We start from the raw sequence: 15875 nt of genomic DNA on the forward strand, positions 1-15875 counted from the left end.
CATAGCCCCTCTCCCTCAGGGACTCGCTATCTAAGATACTGTGAGAATCTAATGCTGGGAGCTACAGTTCTGGGAAGTCCCTCACTAACCCGTTCCTTAGAGTCCAATTTCAGAAGCAAAAGAATGCACACGTTGGATTTCATAAAAATAACTGTGGTTTTTCTTAAGTGCTCACTAGGCACCAAGCACTGCGCCAAGCACTAGGGTAAATGCAGTTCAAACAGATCAGAAAGTCCCGTCCTACATAGGGCTCCCAGTCTAAACGGGAGGATTTACTACTGTATATTGGATTCTGTGAGCCCGTTGTTGCCTAGGGATGGTCTCTATCTGTTGCCAAATTGTACTTTCCAAGCGCTTAATACAGTGTTCTTCACACAGTAAGAGCTCAATAAATATGATTGAATGAATGGATGAAAGTCATTTTAAGCTTCTCTCTCCAAAGCCTCCCACCTTCACCTCAATTCTGGTCTTTTCCCTAAACTAGGGAACAAGAGCTGAGGGCCAAAGATGCAGTCAGGATTGACACTTTCCAAATAACATGCCCCACAAAGAACAGGGACTGTGTCTGATTCCCACCTGTGTATTCTTTTCCAGAACTTAGTACAGTGCACTGCGTAAAGTAATCTCATTGTGGCCAGGAAAACATGCTTACCAATTCTGTTGTATTGTACTCTCCCTAAGCACTTAGTACCATGTTCTGCTCCCAGTAAGTGCTCAATATGTTTGATTAATATATACTCCTCCTTCAGCACCAAAGGTGAACTGATCTGGGTTGCACTATCCCCTCACTGTGGTGAGAGATGCTTTCTAGCTCCTGATTTTTCTTCATTTATGAAGTTCTGCATAGCACAGCAATCCAAAACAGAACCCAGTGCAAATGAGCTCATTTCTGAGCCTGCCACCAGTGAAGAAAGAGTCCCCAGAAACAGCCGCTGCTAACCCTCCCTTCCCCTCCCTACCCCATGATGTTCTAATCGTTGCTCTCGTACTCTCCATTTCACAGAAAAGGGGTTGAAACTCTGGAAAGTGGAAAGCAATAGAGACAGGTGAAGCTATTAGGAAAGAAAATTTACTACCAGGCTTTGAAAAGGTGATTACAAACACCGGACAGCAAAACACAAACCCCCAGACCAGATTTCCCGGTCTTCTCACCTTTCACCAGTCAGGAGGCTGTTTCCACGATTAATTCAGTGCATTTGAGCCCCAATTGCCTAGGCTTCTGGCAGTGTTTTCCTTCCTAGATGGATGGTTTACCCAGCTAGTGCTGAGATTTTATGACCTGGAGAGAAATCCCAAAGTCATTCCAAGCCTTGGGCCAGAACTGTTGCTGACTTGTTCATTCCAAGCGCTTAGTACAGTGCTCTGCACATAGTAAGTGCTCAATAAATACTATTGAATGAATGAATGAATGAATGAATGAAAGGTGGCTCTTCTGCCAGGGGAAGACAGGTGCTGCACAGAGGCGGGGCAGGGAAGGGTCACATCTGAGACTCCTCGGGGCCTAGAAAACCCCTTAAAGGGCCTCAATTAGCCCCAGAGTGGAGAGTAATGTTTTGCATCAGAGCAACCCCACTTATAGAGACCCCAACTTCCAGCAGATCAAAGAGACTGTGGTCATATGACAATAGGCCGGAAAATGCAGGCCTCAGTAGGAAAGGCCTGTGGGGGCATAAATCGCAGGCAGATTTATGAGACTAGCACTGTGATGTTTTAAGAATGTGGGCTGTGGCTTCCCTTCCCTATTTCCAGCAGGATCCCCAAGGTCACCGTCGGTCTGGGTAATGGTGCCCTCTCATGTATTCTGCAAGTTGTTCATTTTAGAGGGAGGAAACGGGTATTTTCAGGGATCCTGTGCTACCCTCTCCCTCCGCCCCACCCCCACGAGTGTTCTGGGTAGAAGCACCATCTTTAGCACCGGAACTTTGTTTATTCACAATACATGTAGCAGACGACGTAAGACCAGGAGGCCCCCAAACATTTCCCATCAGCCCCCATGTTGATCGTGCCCTTCTCGCTATGGCTTCCAAGCCCTTGCCCAGGGTGTATTGGTTCTCGTTCTCTCTCTTCTCCCCACCACCAACCCTCCAGCAACTGCAAACCCTGGAGGACTGGTACAGGACTCAGAGGGCCAAGGGAAGGAAGAGTCACCAAATCCTGCCCTCCCACTTCGGCTGAATCCCGAAGGATTCCTCTGTTTGTCTTGCCAATGGAGCCCATCTGTGCTTGTGGCAAACTCATTCACCCAGATCCAGGATAGTTTGCAGGCACTGGGCTTAGTGGTCAACACCTTGTTGGGAAGACTTCACCTACCCTGGAGATGCAGCCGACTCTGAGGAGAGGCCCAGCAACCATCATAACTGAAAAATGGTGCAGGCTGAAGACAGGCAGTATCAGGAAAGATGACAATCCCATCCAACTGAAGCAAGAGAAGAATTTAGAGCATCTTAGCCAAGCTGCTGAACTGGTGCTCCCCGAGGAACCTGGAAGGATAGGGTGCCAGGTGGAGACGATAGAGGCCGGAAACCATTTCGATTCACTTCCCAGAAGGCAACCCCTTCCCTAGGTCCAGAGGACCAAGCTGGGGCCTCAGGCAAAGCTCTCCCTCCCCTCTACCAACTCTCCAGACTCACTTCCTCCCGAGTTTCGCTTCTTCCTGGAACTCTGTCCTCTTCCTACAGGCATCTTAGTGCGGCAGGAAGCCATCCTGCAGGGAGATGGGGAATTCTTTTTCAAATGGACTGAGGTCTTTCTGGTCCCCATGACTTTTCCAATTTCATCCCCCTTGCTGGCATTGAGGAAGCAAGGGGCAAATCAGCCGGCAAGGGAACAGCCGGCTCAGGAGAGAATAACTGAGACATGACAAGGAGGGAAGCCAAGGAGCTGAAACTTGCAAGAATTAGCCAGGGCTCCATTAGCCCTACCCCACTGGTCCTCTGTGACCTCACTCCAAGGCTCTGGGAGGGTTCTTGAGCACCTTCAGCAATGCAGCCCACCGCAGACCTCTCTGAGCTTTCATCCTGACTCTTCACCTCCATTTGCTAAACTCACCCCTAAATACCACAAGCTGAACCACCGGGCCTCAGGCAAAGGGAGACCCAAAATGTCAGCACAGTACAGGGGTGGGAGAGGGTGGAGGCTTCTCCCTGGCTTCCAGCACCCCTCCTCCCCTCATCCCCTGGTGAGACCAGGCAGGGAGCAGGAAGATCCCAAGGATGGTCCTCTCAGTTTGTTAAGGAAATTGAAGGAAGGGGTGGGAACGGGGAGAGGTTAAGTTCCATCAGGTCATGTCGCAAGCCCCTTCGCTCACAGATGTCCCGAGCACCAGGTGCGGGGAGCCGAGTGGCTTCGTCCCGGGAGGAGAGTCCAGCTGGCGGGCTAGGGGCCCGGAGTGTCCTCTAGCCGGGAGTGGAGCGAGTACAGCTTCTCCCAGCATGCGGCAAAGCGCTCCACCATTTGTTTCAGACGTCTTTTCTGACTCCCCTTTTCCTGGGGCTTCGGGGGCTCAGTGGACAGCACTGGCTTTTTCTGCTCTTTGTTCATTTGTTTCTGGCTTTGCTGATATGAAGGAAGAAACACGGAAAGAAAAGCGTCAACGAGAACCAATCGTACAGCTTCTGAATGGTCATGCCTCCTCCCAAGCCTGTGATGGCCACGATTTTCTGCAGCCAGCCCACTCATTCACCTCTCCAAACCCCTTTTCCCAGTGCCCACCTATTCCCTCTACAGAAAGAAAATACTTCTCTTTCCCCTCTCTTTTGTCCTTGTTAATATCTCCGTCTTCCTCTCCTCACCTCTTCCCGCCTTCTGGAAACTGTTCTCTACCTTTCTTCCACCCCATTTCCACCACTGCTCAGCATTGCCTCTATTTACCCTATTTCACTGTCCCTAAGAGCTCAGTGCAGTGCTCCGCACAGAGTAAGAGCTCAGTAAATACCATGGATTGATTGTTCCTCCTGTGGGTTTTCTCCCAAGCCATCAAACCTCATGATTACCCCCCGAAATTAATCTCCTGGGGTTTGGTTCCTTCCTAAAAGGAGATGAGCTTTTGGAAAGGTTCATGGGCTAAAATCCAGCAGGCTCAGCTCTTCAGGCAGTGATTCACCAGAAGAAGATATCCCTCAGCCTGGGAATTCCCAGGACCTTGCCCGGCATGGTATTGGCAGGGTATAGGTACAGTATCGGAATCTGACCCGATCCTCAGACTGGGATTCCCCAGGGACGGGCCCAGGAGAAGAGAAGGAGTCATGAGAGTTGGCTGAGGAGAGGACTGGCTCAAACTAAGTAATCTCAGAGGTTTTATTAGTTAATGACTCTGTCTGCCTCTTGGGAGAGCCTTGGGGGAACCCCCAGCCTGCTGTTTTTTCGCTCCGGTGAGAGGGTGGAAAATGCTGCTTTCACCTCCTTTGGCTCTCTGCCTCTCCTCCCTTCCCACAGCCTCCGACCCCTTGAACTGCCCCCTGTCAGAGAGAGAGAGAGAGGGGTGAAAGTGGCCTGACCTGGTGAATCCTCCGGCAATTTTCTTTGATCACAGATTCCGTGTGGACGGCCACCCTCAACACCGTCTTCCCTAGAGGGTTTCTTTGGGTGCTGGCCACCTCGCGCCTCAAGGAAAGCCCCATAGTGTAGATGGACAGCAGGATTTTTTGTTCCTAGAAGGACACAGGCAGGGTTGGAGGGCACAGTGGGGTGGGGAGGGGTAGCAGCTGTACTGGGGTATGAGAGGTGGAACAAAACCCACATGGAACTGCTATCCCTCAGCAGATCACCGACTGACCAGAGGGCACACCTCCTCAGCACTGGTCACTCTAGGGGGAGAGGAGGAGGAAATCCAGGACAGTGCCAAAAGGAATGCTATTTTTGCCATCAGCAGCATCTTTTTTGAATATGAAGGGCAACTGCATGAATTCCAAGGAAGATCCTATCAATTGCTACTGCAGATATGTCTCTCTCAACAACAGTGTACAAACTGATTGTGGGTCCAGCAGTGCCTATTGCTTAGAGGGTGGCCAGGGATATACTATTCTACTGTCAGGCTGTGCCCTTACCTTAACTGAACATCTGGCAAGGCATGCTTTTGGCTTCTGGGGGACTGGACAAGAGAGTGTGGATGATTCAACATAAACCACCACCACTGAAGAAAAACAATTCAAGCACAAGTCCTATTACAAATAAACTTTGGGGAGGATTGGAGGTCTGCTCTTACAATATTATCTTCATTTTTACCCATAAATGCTCATTTGGGGACATCAAACTCATTGTAGGCAGGGAACAAGTCTACCAACTCTGTTGTATTCCACTCTCCCAAGCACTTAGTACAGTAGTGCTCTGTACACGGTAAATGTTCAATAAATACCACTGATTAATTGATTAAAATTAGAGTTCGAGAAAGTACGGAGAAGGGCAACAAAGAGAGGATTGAGGAAAACATGAAAAGGTTAAGATTCTTCAGTCTGGAAAGACACACACTGAGGGAGTACATGATTGCGGCCTACAGAATCACGGAAGGTTTGAACAGAGTGAACATGAAACTGGCTCTAAGCAAATCCCCATCACCCCTAGATAAAGAGAGAGCCACTGGAGTTTGAAAGCAGTGGGTTGGAAACAGAGGGAAACACTCATTCGTAACCCCAGGAAGTTGTGCAGGCAGAAAGCATCAGCAGATTCAAGTGGCTCTAGAATGCGTTCATGTATGAGTGGTCCATAATGGGTTACTAGAGGAAGAGTTAAAGATGCTAGAGAGGGCATCCCTACCCCTTGGGTTGGTTGTCAAGGAGAGCAACCATCACATAGTTCCTCCAAGCGTCCTGTTGCCACAGAGGGAGGCAGAGCAGTGGTTGGATGGGTTCCTGATCAACCCAGGAGAGATATTGCATATGTTCTTCCCCTGACTCCTGGTTTGATATGGAAATCAGCCCCACATGGCTTAACACACCAACATTTGGACCCCAGCCCTGAGCCAGTGGATTGTCAAGGAAAACTGGGAAACACTGTTTCACTTATCTCCTTCCCCAGCCAGAGCTGTCCCTCCCTGTTGCCCAACTCCGGACTTTCTGGCCTTGATTTTCTTGGGCATTTTGGGAAAACTGGTGTAGGGTAGGAGACTTGGACTAGGAGAAGAGGTTAAACCCAGCTCAGTGACTGAGAATGGAGGATGGCCAGAGCTTCAGGTCATCGTGGGAGACAGGGTCAGGAAGAATAGGGGGAAGGGCTTCTTAGGGGAGGGATGGAGTCTAGGCTCAGGACTCTGGTCTGAAGATTGGGTGAGCCCTCCCTCAGTCATGACTGCAGTCTCTGCAGGAAAGAGGGCATAGAAAGCTAAGTTGAGCAGCTGGAAGCCTGGGGCTGATCTCGACTCTCACTTATTTACCTTATCAGAGCGGCAGGGCAGCCCCACGGTCTTCCCTCTTCCCCGCCTCCTGGAGCCCGTGGGGCCCGTCAGGTTTTTCTGAATAAAATTAGAGAACGACTCGGTGAACCCATCGCCCAACTTTGCTATTTCCCTGCTCCCCCTCCCTTCCACCCCTTTTTTCAGGCCATAGTGATAGTGTGACCCTGGCCAGTGGCTCCATTTAAGGAGGCCACTGATGGGCCCTCCCTCCCAAACACCCCACGAGTGATGCATGCGATGCCACACTATGATACACACTATGTCGGGCATGCAGGGTGATGTGATGATATCAGAGCCGCCATATTGCAGAGTTATGCCAATTGCACACAATCCTAGAGCTCTTCTCCAGGATATCGCTGACCCCACCACCACCCCAACATTGGACTTGTTCCAGACCTCTGGCACACCCTTGCCAGGGCTGAGGAACCAGAGCTGCAGGGAAGGGAGAATCAGCACTGAAAACTAAAACATCGGATACAAGAGCATCCGGACCCATACTGGAACTGGACAAGAGCTGGCTAGCTGAAAGCCAGACTGGTATAAAAATGGACAGTTGCACACTCTACTCTGATTCCCTTCATTCATCCCCTACCCCCCAAAAAACCCTTCAAGACCAAGAAAAATCACAGGCTCTGGTGACATCTACTGGCCATTTAACTTCCATTTCCCCAGAAATAGCATTAAGATGTTAAATCCGGCAAGTTAGAGTGACAGAAATGGGGTTGCATGAGCCATCACCACTCATCCTCACCCCTTCTTTGCACCTGGCCCGGGACAGAAGAGGCTTCCCAACATGTCCTTGATTGCATCCAGCTCATTTTGGATCTGTGGGTCTATAATGTGGACTTCCTCTTCCCTTTCTTCTCTGGCCGAAGGGGTATCCAAGGGGGACAGATAGGTCCAAATGTTCTGATTTCCTCAACCAATTTTATTCCACAATGCCCCTCATTTGCCCCTTCTACAGTTATCTCTGACCAGACTTCTGCTAGTCCAGCAGTTCAGATTTAGTGTTTCAATCTTCCCTGGGGCACCCATTCCACTGTTTCCTATTCTCTGCTATGGACCTGTGGCTTGGTGGAAGCTGGAAACCTACCCACCCCAGCCAAAAGCTGCAGGTCTTCCCTATGCTGATTCTTCTGCAGCCCCCAATCACCACAGGTAGTAATTCATAGTCCCCTTCCACACCTGTCCCTTGCATGGAACTTCCACTCTCAAATCACTCTGACTGCTTCTCTCCCAACCTTCTGAGCCCTCTTGGAAAGTCACTTCCTCCATGTGGCTATGCCCAAATGTCTGGTCATATTTTTCCATGTTAGCCTTCATGTGAATATCTGTTTCATGATTCACCTACTTTTGTTTTTATCGTTTGACTCTTGGCTCTGCTCAGCCATTTATGACTGCATCTCTCCCCATTAAACTCTAAGCTCTCTGGACAGAGAACATGTCTACCAACTCTGTTTTATTGTGCTCTCCCAAGCACTTAGTACAGTATTATGCATAAAGTGCTCAATAAATACCATTGATTAGACTATAGAAGAGACCATTTCTTTTAGTTACACTGTATGGTCCCACATGCCTAATATAGTGCTGTGTGCATAGGAGTGATTAGGATTGCTTATGACAATAATGATGAGGAGGAGCAGGAGTGTTTCTGGTGCTCATTGAACCAGACCTCAGGGCAGAGGTGTAGGGGGGAGGGAGGATGGGCAGGGGGGAGGTCTAGATGGAGTGGGATCAGGGGGTGGTCCTGACCAAGAAGATCTGATGCCAAGCAGCTCCTTGTGGCAACCCAGCAGTGAGATCATCCTCCAAGCTCACAGTTTCAGAAAACCATTGTAGGGGAGTCGGCAGGAGACTCGTAAGAATAAAAAAGAATAATAGGTTTCAGCTGTAAGATGGAAGCCTCAAGTTGATGGGGGCACATTATTTATTGCAAATGGACAACCAGGTTCAGAGGGGCAATAAGATATGCTGAACTAGAGAGTGTGAGGTCTATTTTCTGTTCTGCCATTACCTTGTTTTGTGGCTGTGGGAAAGTCCCCGTTCCCTCATCTGTTTGAACTTTACAAAATACTCCCCCCAAAAAGCCCCAAAGAATGGTTAGGTTCGATTTCCGCAAAGGAAATGTGGATAGTCTCATTTCTGTTTCTTTGTCCTGAAGAGTCAATCAATCGGGTCCCCTGACACCAGGAAGGCACCAACCTAGACCTAAGAGGGTCTCACCTAAGCCAAAGGTCTTTCCAGTCTCCTGTTCCAATACTGTCAGAAAATTCTTCCATAGACCTAGCCTGTGTTGCTCTTACTGCAGGCTCAGCCCTCAAAGCAAGGAGAACATACACCTGGGTTCTAATCCTGACTCCTGCACTTACCTGCTATGTGACCTCGGGCAAGTCACTCATCGGCAAAATAGGGTTTCTCCCCCCCCTACTTGGACTGTGAGCCCCATATGGGACCTGATTACTTTGCATTTACTCCAACACTTAGTACAGTTCTTGGCACATAGTATTTCAATATTATTATTATTATTATAGGGTGGAGTGCCCCCTCCCAACTGGCAGGGGGAAATTGTCAAATGGGATGTTGCTTTGCCTCTCTGACCCAGGAATGCTGGCTCTAGAATGAAAGCAGTCCAGGTGAAGTGGAGAAGCCAAACACACAACAGGTCGGTCCGGTAACCCCTCCCTTTCCCTGGCACCTCCAGGAGGGGCTGGGAACTCACCAAGATCTGGATCTCCTCGAAGATCACAGCTTTGTAATGCTGCAGGACATCGGTAATGCTGCACCGCTTCTTGTTGCCTTTGCCCAGCATGGAAGCCCCCAGTGCTAGAAGAACAACCCAGAGGAGACTCCTGGGGAAAATCTGGAGAGGGGGAACAATTATACTTGAGCATCAGACGCCACGCCAGGAGCTGGACCTCAGTCAAGCGCACTTTGGCTCCGAGAAACAGCTGGCTCTGTCTAATGGAGATGATTCCAGAGAAGCCGGGAGCATATGAGTGCTCAGGTTGCAGTGTCCTCTGCCTTCCGGGAAAAGCGGGAATGGGTTAGCAGGCAAACATAAGGGCAGTCAGGTGGACAGACCCAGAGGCTCAGGGGAGGCACAATTCTGACCTTATAATGGAAATGGCATTTCCGTGGGTCTTCTCGGGATCACGTGCCTATCCTCTAGATATTCTCCCAGAATCATCTATGACAACAATACTCATTTTTCCCAAACTGCACATTTAGAAAAAAAAAAGAGGCTTCAGGGATGCAGGGTGGTCTAATGGAAAAAGAATGGGGCTGGGAGCCAGGAGGCCTGGTTCTAGTCCCAGTTCTGTCCCTGGTCTGCTGGGTGAGCTTGAGTGACCAAATCACTTTAACCTCCCTGTGACTCCGTTTCCTCCTCTGGAAAATGGGGATAAGCCACCTGCTCGCCTTTCCTCTTAGATTGTGAGCACCCTGAGAAACAATCCAATTCTTAGCACAGTGCTTGACATTGAAGAACTTGATAAATACCGTAATTATTATTATTAGGCAGAATATTACCCATTTCCCCTCCTCTTCCCCCTTAAAAAAAAATTGCTGGATCGTTGTGTTCTAAAATTTTTGAATAGCAATCAACTCACTGGTATTCACTTCTGCTCTTAAAAGCCCTCTGTCTTTGGTTCATGAAAGGGGAAAATCTGTGTTAAAAGTTCTCACCTGACCAGACATCATTCACCCCTTGCAAACTTGAAAGCTTCTTGCTTTCCATGTAATAATGAAACCCAGCCTAGAGGGGCAAAGCCTCTTTCACTTGGCAGGTTCCCCTACAGAGTAAATAAATTTTATCTTTGAGAAGATTGCTCAGTGAACAATCACCCAAAACCCTTGGCCCTATACAATCACAGAGAAACAAAGAGGTTTTAAAAAGATATTTGAGACAGGTTTATGATTCTCACATTAATATTTAATACAAACAATCGCCACTCCCTCACACACCCGCTTCCAGTTGGAGACCAGATTTTCAATTCCTTAAGTCTGGACTACTAGAGACGCGGAGGTCTAGGAAACCACTGCTCGTGTTCCCTTACGAAGAGGCATTTCACTGAACCTCTAAGTCCCTTTCATGCACAGAAGCCTTTCCTCAGAAGTTGGCCAGCCTGGGAAGGGTGAGGACGGAACTCCTGCCTGCAGGGTGGACTCTTCCAGCTCCCCAGACAGATGTTTGACCCCACCGGTGCCTCTAATTTCCCAAATCAAAAGCAGATCAAGAATTGAACCCCAGAGCTTTCTAACTCCTCGTTGGCATTTGCATTCAATTCCCTTCCTAAACCAGACTTTCTTGTCTGGATCTTTTAAATAGCAATGTATTTGAGGTCAAAATGCAATGAAAACATTCATCTCTCTCAAAAAGTGACTCCATGCAAACATATATACACGATGCAGACGCTCTATTTTGAACACGGGATGGGGGGGAGGACGAAGGGAAGGGAAGCTTTCTGATGCTTCAGCAGCACCCCTCCCCCAGCCCCCACCCAATCTTCCAACCCAACTCCCACCCCTCATCAAAATAGCATCCTGGGGTCGGGGTGGGGGTGCGGGGTGTGTGTGGAGGCAAATGATAGTCTCTCCCCTCCCTCCCTCTTCCTCCTCAGCCAGCTGGGCAGTGAGTGTGAGAGGGGAGGGGGTGGGACGGGGGTGAATGTGAAACTATCGTTTTGCCTCCCACACAGACACCCCCAGCTCTTTGCATGTTCTCTTCTGCAAAGCCGTAGTCACACACAGGGACCTCTAACCCCCCAAATGTACAGACAAGCCGAACGCATCAGAGCACAACCAGTTAAAGAGACACATACAAATTAGCCAGGCTGGTGTTGGGCAGTTAGCAAAGCAATTCTCACATTTTCAGCTGAGGAATTCTAGCCGTTTTATACCAGAAGCCAGAAATGGGGGATGGCAACACTGATGGCGATGGCCCTCATAAGTGACCATCAAGGTGACCGCACTCCTGGCCTCCTCCTGTAAGGAGGGAAGACCCCGATGCCTGCTCTTTTCATAGTTCAGAGAAGTCCTGCCTCGCTGAGAACAGTTGCCCGTTTTTCCTTCCCAGAGGGTAAGAGACACCTCGCTTGGAAAGATCAAGGTTCATTCTTAGGAAGAATTTTCTGGCGGAGTGGAAGCTGGAAGGCGGACCCAGGACCTCCTTCCAGGAAGATCTTTAAAACCAGAAGTGATGCCGTCAGCCTGGGGTAGGTAATGCGGAAGGCAGAGGGTTGGAAGCGGCGACCTTTCAGCCTCTTCCGTCGGAGGAGCCGCTCCGTCGCCTGCCCGGCCCACGCGGGCCCGACGAGGCCCTGAACTTTGACACGGACTGTTGGGTTGGGGCGACTTCTTCGTGTGGGGGTGGGAAAGGGGGGAAACCGGGTCCGGGAAGCCTTCTGACCTTCCCGGGGCTGGGCCTGGTAGGTTAGAGGCCCCCTGCCCCGAGAGGGGGAGGAGGATGAAGAGGGAAGGCGAGGGTCGTGGGGGAGAGCCTGTCTCCTTGCTTTGTTTTGCCGTCTCTCTCCCCGTTTTAGACTGTGAGCCCGTTGCGGGACAGGGATCGTCTCTATCTGTGGCCCAATCGTACATCCCAAGCGCTTAGTACAGTGCTCTGCACACGGTAAGCGCACAATAATTACGATTGAATGGATGAATGAAAGATGAGCGGGGCTAGAGCGGAGAAACCCGGTCTCCCCAGGGCTGAGGTAGGGATTGTCTCTCTCTGTCGCCGAATTGTACTTTCCAAGCGCCTAGTACAGTGCTCCGCACACAGTAAGCGCTCAATAAATACGATTGAATGAATGAAAGACGAGCGAGGCCAGAGCAGAGGAGCCGGTGTCCCCAGGGCTGAGATACGGATTGATTCTGTCTCCGAACTGTACATTCCAAGCGCTTAATACAGCGCTCTGCACAGAGTAAGCGCTCAATAATGAATGAGCGGGGCTAGACCAGAGGAGCCGGTCTCCCTAGGGCTGAGGTAGGGATTGTATCTATCTGTCGCCGAATTGTACTTTCCAAGCGCTTAGTACAGTGCTCTGCAGAGTAAGCGCTCAATAAATACGACTGAACGGATGAATGAAAAGACGAGCGAGGCCAGAGCAGAGGAGCCGGTCTCCCCAGGGCTGAGGTAGGGATTGTCCCTCTCTATCGCCGAACTGTACATTCCAAGCGCTTAGTACAGCGCTCCGCACAGAGTAAGCGCTCAATAAATACGACTGAATTTATTTAAATACGACGAGAGGTATGGCCTCCACCAGCAGCCCCAATTAGGAGCGACTAGGGGCGGCCCTGGGTCGGAGGGCACAGGGAGGGGGTCGGAGGACCGGGAGGTAGAAGGAAAGGAGAACGCCCCCCCCACTCCCATCGGGGGAATTTGGGGTGGGTGGGGGCCGGTCCTTCTGGGCCGGGCCGAGCCCCGGCCCCGACGGGGAGAACAGGACCAGCCTGGCCCCGGGCCTCCAAGGCGGAGTCGCTGCTCCTGCAAGGGGTGGCCTTTCCTCGCCCCCTGCCCGAAGCCCAGAGAGGGTGGCGAGGGGGAAGGGTCCACCCTGGGAGCAGGCAGGGTCCCCCCCCCACTTAGGACGGGGGCAAGGGGGAGACCCCGGGCTGCCTCTACCGTCCTCTGTCCCGCGGGGTTCCGTGCCCGGCTGCCGGGAAGTCCAGGGGCAAGGGGGAGAGGGGGGCAAGAAGGCAGGGAGGGGGGGAGTTTCCAAGCTGACCACCCACCCCTCTGTCCGCCGTCGCCCGCCCCAGAGCCCCAGCCAGCCGCAGGGCACCCGCGGGGAACCCAGGCCGCCCCGACCCCCCTGCAGCCCCCTTACCATTGAGCAGCGGATCCCGGGCCGGTTTTTCACGCCGAGCCGCCCGGCAGCAGCATGGTGCCCCTGCGACGAGGGCAACTCCTCGAGGGCAGCTCCCCGAGGGTGCCTCCTGCCAGGACCCTCAGATCCCCGAGCGCCCCATGACCGGTTGCGAGGCTTCCCCTCCACCGGACCCAGCGGCTGCTCGTCCCCTTCCTGTGCCCGTCTCTCTTAGGCTCCACCGGGCTCACCATTTGAACTTGGCTCCATGAACCGATGTAGGAGTGAAAGAGAGGGAGGCAGGGAGGGGAGAGAAAGAGGGAGGGAGGGAGGGGAGGAAGAGAGAGAGAGAGAGAGAGAGAGAGAGAGAGAGAGAGAAAGCACTTTGGAGCCTTCAGTCCTTCCCCCTCCCCCTGTTCATATCCTGTCTCATCAAGTCTTCCAGGCAGATGATCAATTAACCTGCTCTCCCTGCCAGAGCCCCGGGTTTCCAACTTCACCAGTATCAAGAGGGCCTTTGTTCTTTTGATTAAATAGTTATCGGCAAAAAGTGAAAAACATCACAGAAGCAAAATTTCATGCACGTCAACAGGCAGATGTGTGACACGATTCGACTCCGGGTGGCCCGGCCCCGTCGGCTTCCCCGGTCCACTTTCACGCCTCGGACTAAATGCAGGTCTGGGCAGAGGACCCTCCAAGATACTGGATGCCGTGAGATCTTGGCTTCCTGAGGAGCTGAGAAAGAGATTTGAATTTGCCGATCACCAAGTCAACAGACTTTTACACCAATGCCAGTCCCCGCCCTCCTCCCTCAACCTTGTGGAAGCAAGAGCAATTGGTGGATTTTGCTTTCTCCTTTTAACAAAAAGAAAACGCAGCTCAGAGTTAGAGTTGCTGCCAGGAGATGGTTATTTTACTGTGTCATGGAAATGTCCAGTTTCTGGGTCCTCAGTGAGGGAAGCAAGGAAAAAGCAAAGTCTCTTCTCTCGCTTCCATTCCAGTAGAGCCAATAAACTCGGGACCCGAGAGCTTTCCAATCAGAGCTATCGATGGAAAGGCCGCAGGTGCTCTAGCAAACATCTCCAAACCTCCAGCAGGGCCATCTCCCCGCCCCGCCCCAGCCCCCTATCCTGAACTCTCAATAAATTCTGGTTTATGATGATTACAAATTCTCAAAGCATTGTGTGCAGACAGGGAGCCGGCTGGAGCTGCTTCCCTTCAAGAACTATTTGAACAATAGACGGGCTCTTTTCTTTACCAAAGGTCCACAAGAGGCCAGATGGTGGGGAGACCTGAAAGATACATGACTTCCAGGAGCCTGCATGATTCTTGCTGCTATGGATTTCTAAGTCTATTTGGCATTCCTTTTACAAAAATAAATTTCAGTGGCCTCCAGGGAAATTCTTCATTTTTCTTTCCAAACTATCACGAAAAAACAGGATTTAATACATTTCACCCAAGAGTACTCCAAAAATAACTTTTATTTCAGGAGACCGATTTTCTCCCTCCAGAGAGCACAAGGACAATTCACAAATAGGTGTCTCGAACGGCCCACAGAAGCCCACAGAGACACTCTCCCCCTTCCCCCAACAAGCTTCACTAAAGTATAAAATTCCAGGTGACTTGAAACCATCCAGTCCTGTCCTGTCCCACGCAGCTCTCTATCATGGGGACTTCCAGAGACCGGGCTTTAAATCGGATCAAGAACAGATCTGGAGGTTTTGCTCACAGTGACTGTCGCATAGTATACATAACCCAGGGGATCCCTAATTGTGGAGTTGGTGGTCCTGGGGGATTTGAACAAACATAAAGGCATTGATTCCCTATTTCCTGAACCCTTCCAGAAAGGCTGGGGGAGAGAGAGGAGTGGGGTATCCTGCTCAGTTACTTCTGGTGCCTTTCACTCAGAGTGAAACCTGGCTCATCACTGGAAGGCACCTCCTCCCCCCACTACTCGGAGACAACTGACACAGCACAGACACAGAATTCAAACAGATGAGCTTTCTCATCTATGACATGGATGCAAGACTGATCTACTTCGAAGGTCATTTTGAGGACCTTGTCATAATGTACACTGAAAAGTTCTCAACAACCCCTCCACCCACCCACCCAGACTACACACACTCCATCTGGGTGGGGTTTTCACCCCACCCCCACCCCGAATGAACAGTACCCAGGCCAACTGCAGTTCTCATGGAAGACATTTTGTCCTGGGAAAAAGATGTGGAGTGTTAAGGATGGGAGGCAAAGGAGAGCAAATAATGGTCAGGTACCTGCATTTTCATAAAACTGATCCGGCCGAAGACAAAGATTAACGTTAATTTACAAGACTTTTCCTCCTGAAACTAAGGTCACTTAGACCACAGCAACTCTCAAGAGAAATCGTTGCACCCATTTACCTGCTCTCAGCAGAGTCCTAAAAAAGCCACTAGTTAACAAAAGGTGGATTGGGATCAGAGGTTCTCCCAGCCCATTTCTTTCGAGGCAAGCCAGGAATAATTGGGTGCTATCGCTAAAGAATAAAGAAATCAGCGCCTCAACCAAAAAAGGGATATGAAAGAAAAAAAAATTGGTCATGTTTATTTTTGCGAGTAGTCTTTAGGAAAAATTTGCAGCTAAAAATTATTCTTTGGGGATGTACAAAACGTTTAAAAAAATACATCTGCCACGCCCTTTCTTCT

The 15875-nt window shown here is 50.5% G+C and overlaps 1 protein-coding gene across 2 annotated transcripts; it reads right to left on the reverse strand.

The window, feature by feature from the left end:
• Positions 1–1907: 1907 nt before the first annotated feature.
• On the reverse strand, positions 1908–14588 carry C8H20orf204 (chromosome 8 C20orf204 homolog). 2 transcript variants are annotated; one of them, XM_029070110.2, is made up of 5 exons: positions 13216–14588; positions 9108–9211; positions 6368–6445; positions 4497–4649; positions 1908–3555 (listed from the first exon to the last, which is right to left on the reverse strand). In XM_029070110.2, the coding sequence occupies exons 2-5, from the start codon at positions 9195–9197 to the stop codon at positions 3376–3378; spliced, it is 501 nt and encodes a 166-aa protein (XP_028925943.1). In that variant the 5' UTR covers positions 9198–9211; positions 13216–14588; the 3' UTR covers positions 1908–3375. The 2 variants fall into 2 exon arrangements, with proteins under 2 accessions (XP_028925943.1, XP_028925942.1); XM_029070109.2 differs by having other exon boundaries at positions 9108–9248.
• Positions 14589–15875: the final 1287 nt, after the last annotated feature.

This window comes from Ornithorhynchus anatinus, chromosome 8, assembly GCF_004115215.2.
Source record: "Ornithorhynchus anatinus isolate Pmale09 chromosome 8, mOrnAna1.pri.v4, whole genome shotgun sequence".
NCBI classification, from domain to species: Eukaryota; Metazoa; Chordata; class Mammalia; order Monotremata; family Ornithorhynchidae; genus Ornithorhynchus; species Ornithorhynchus anatinus.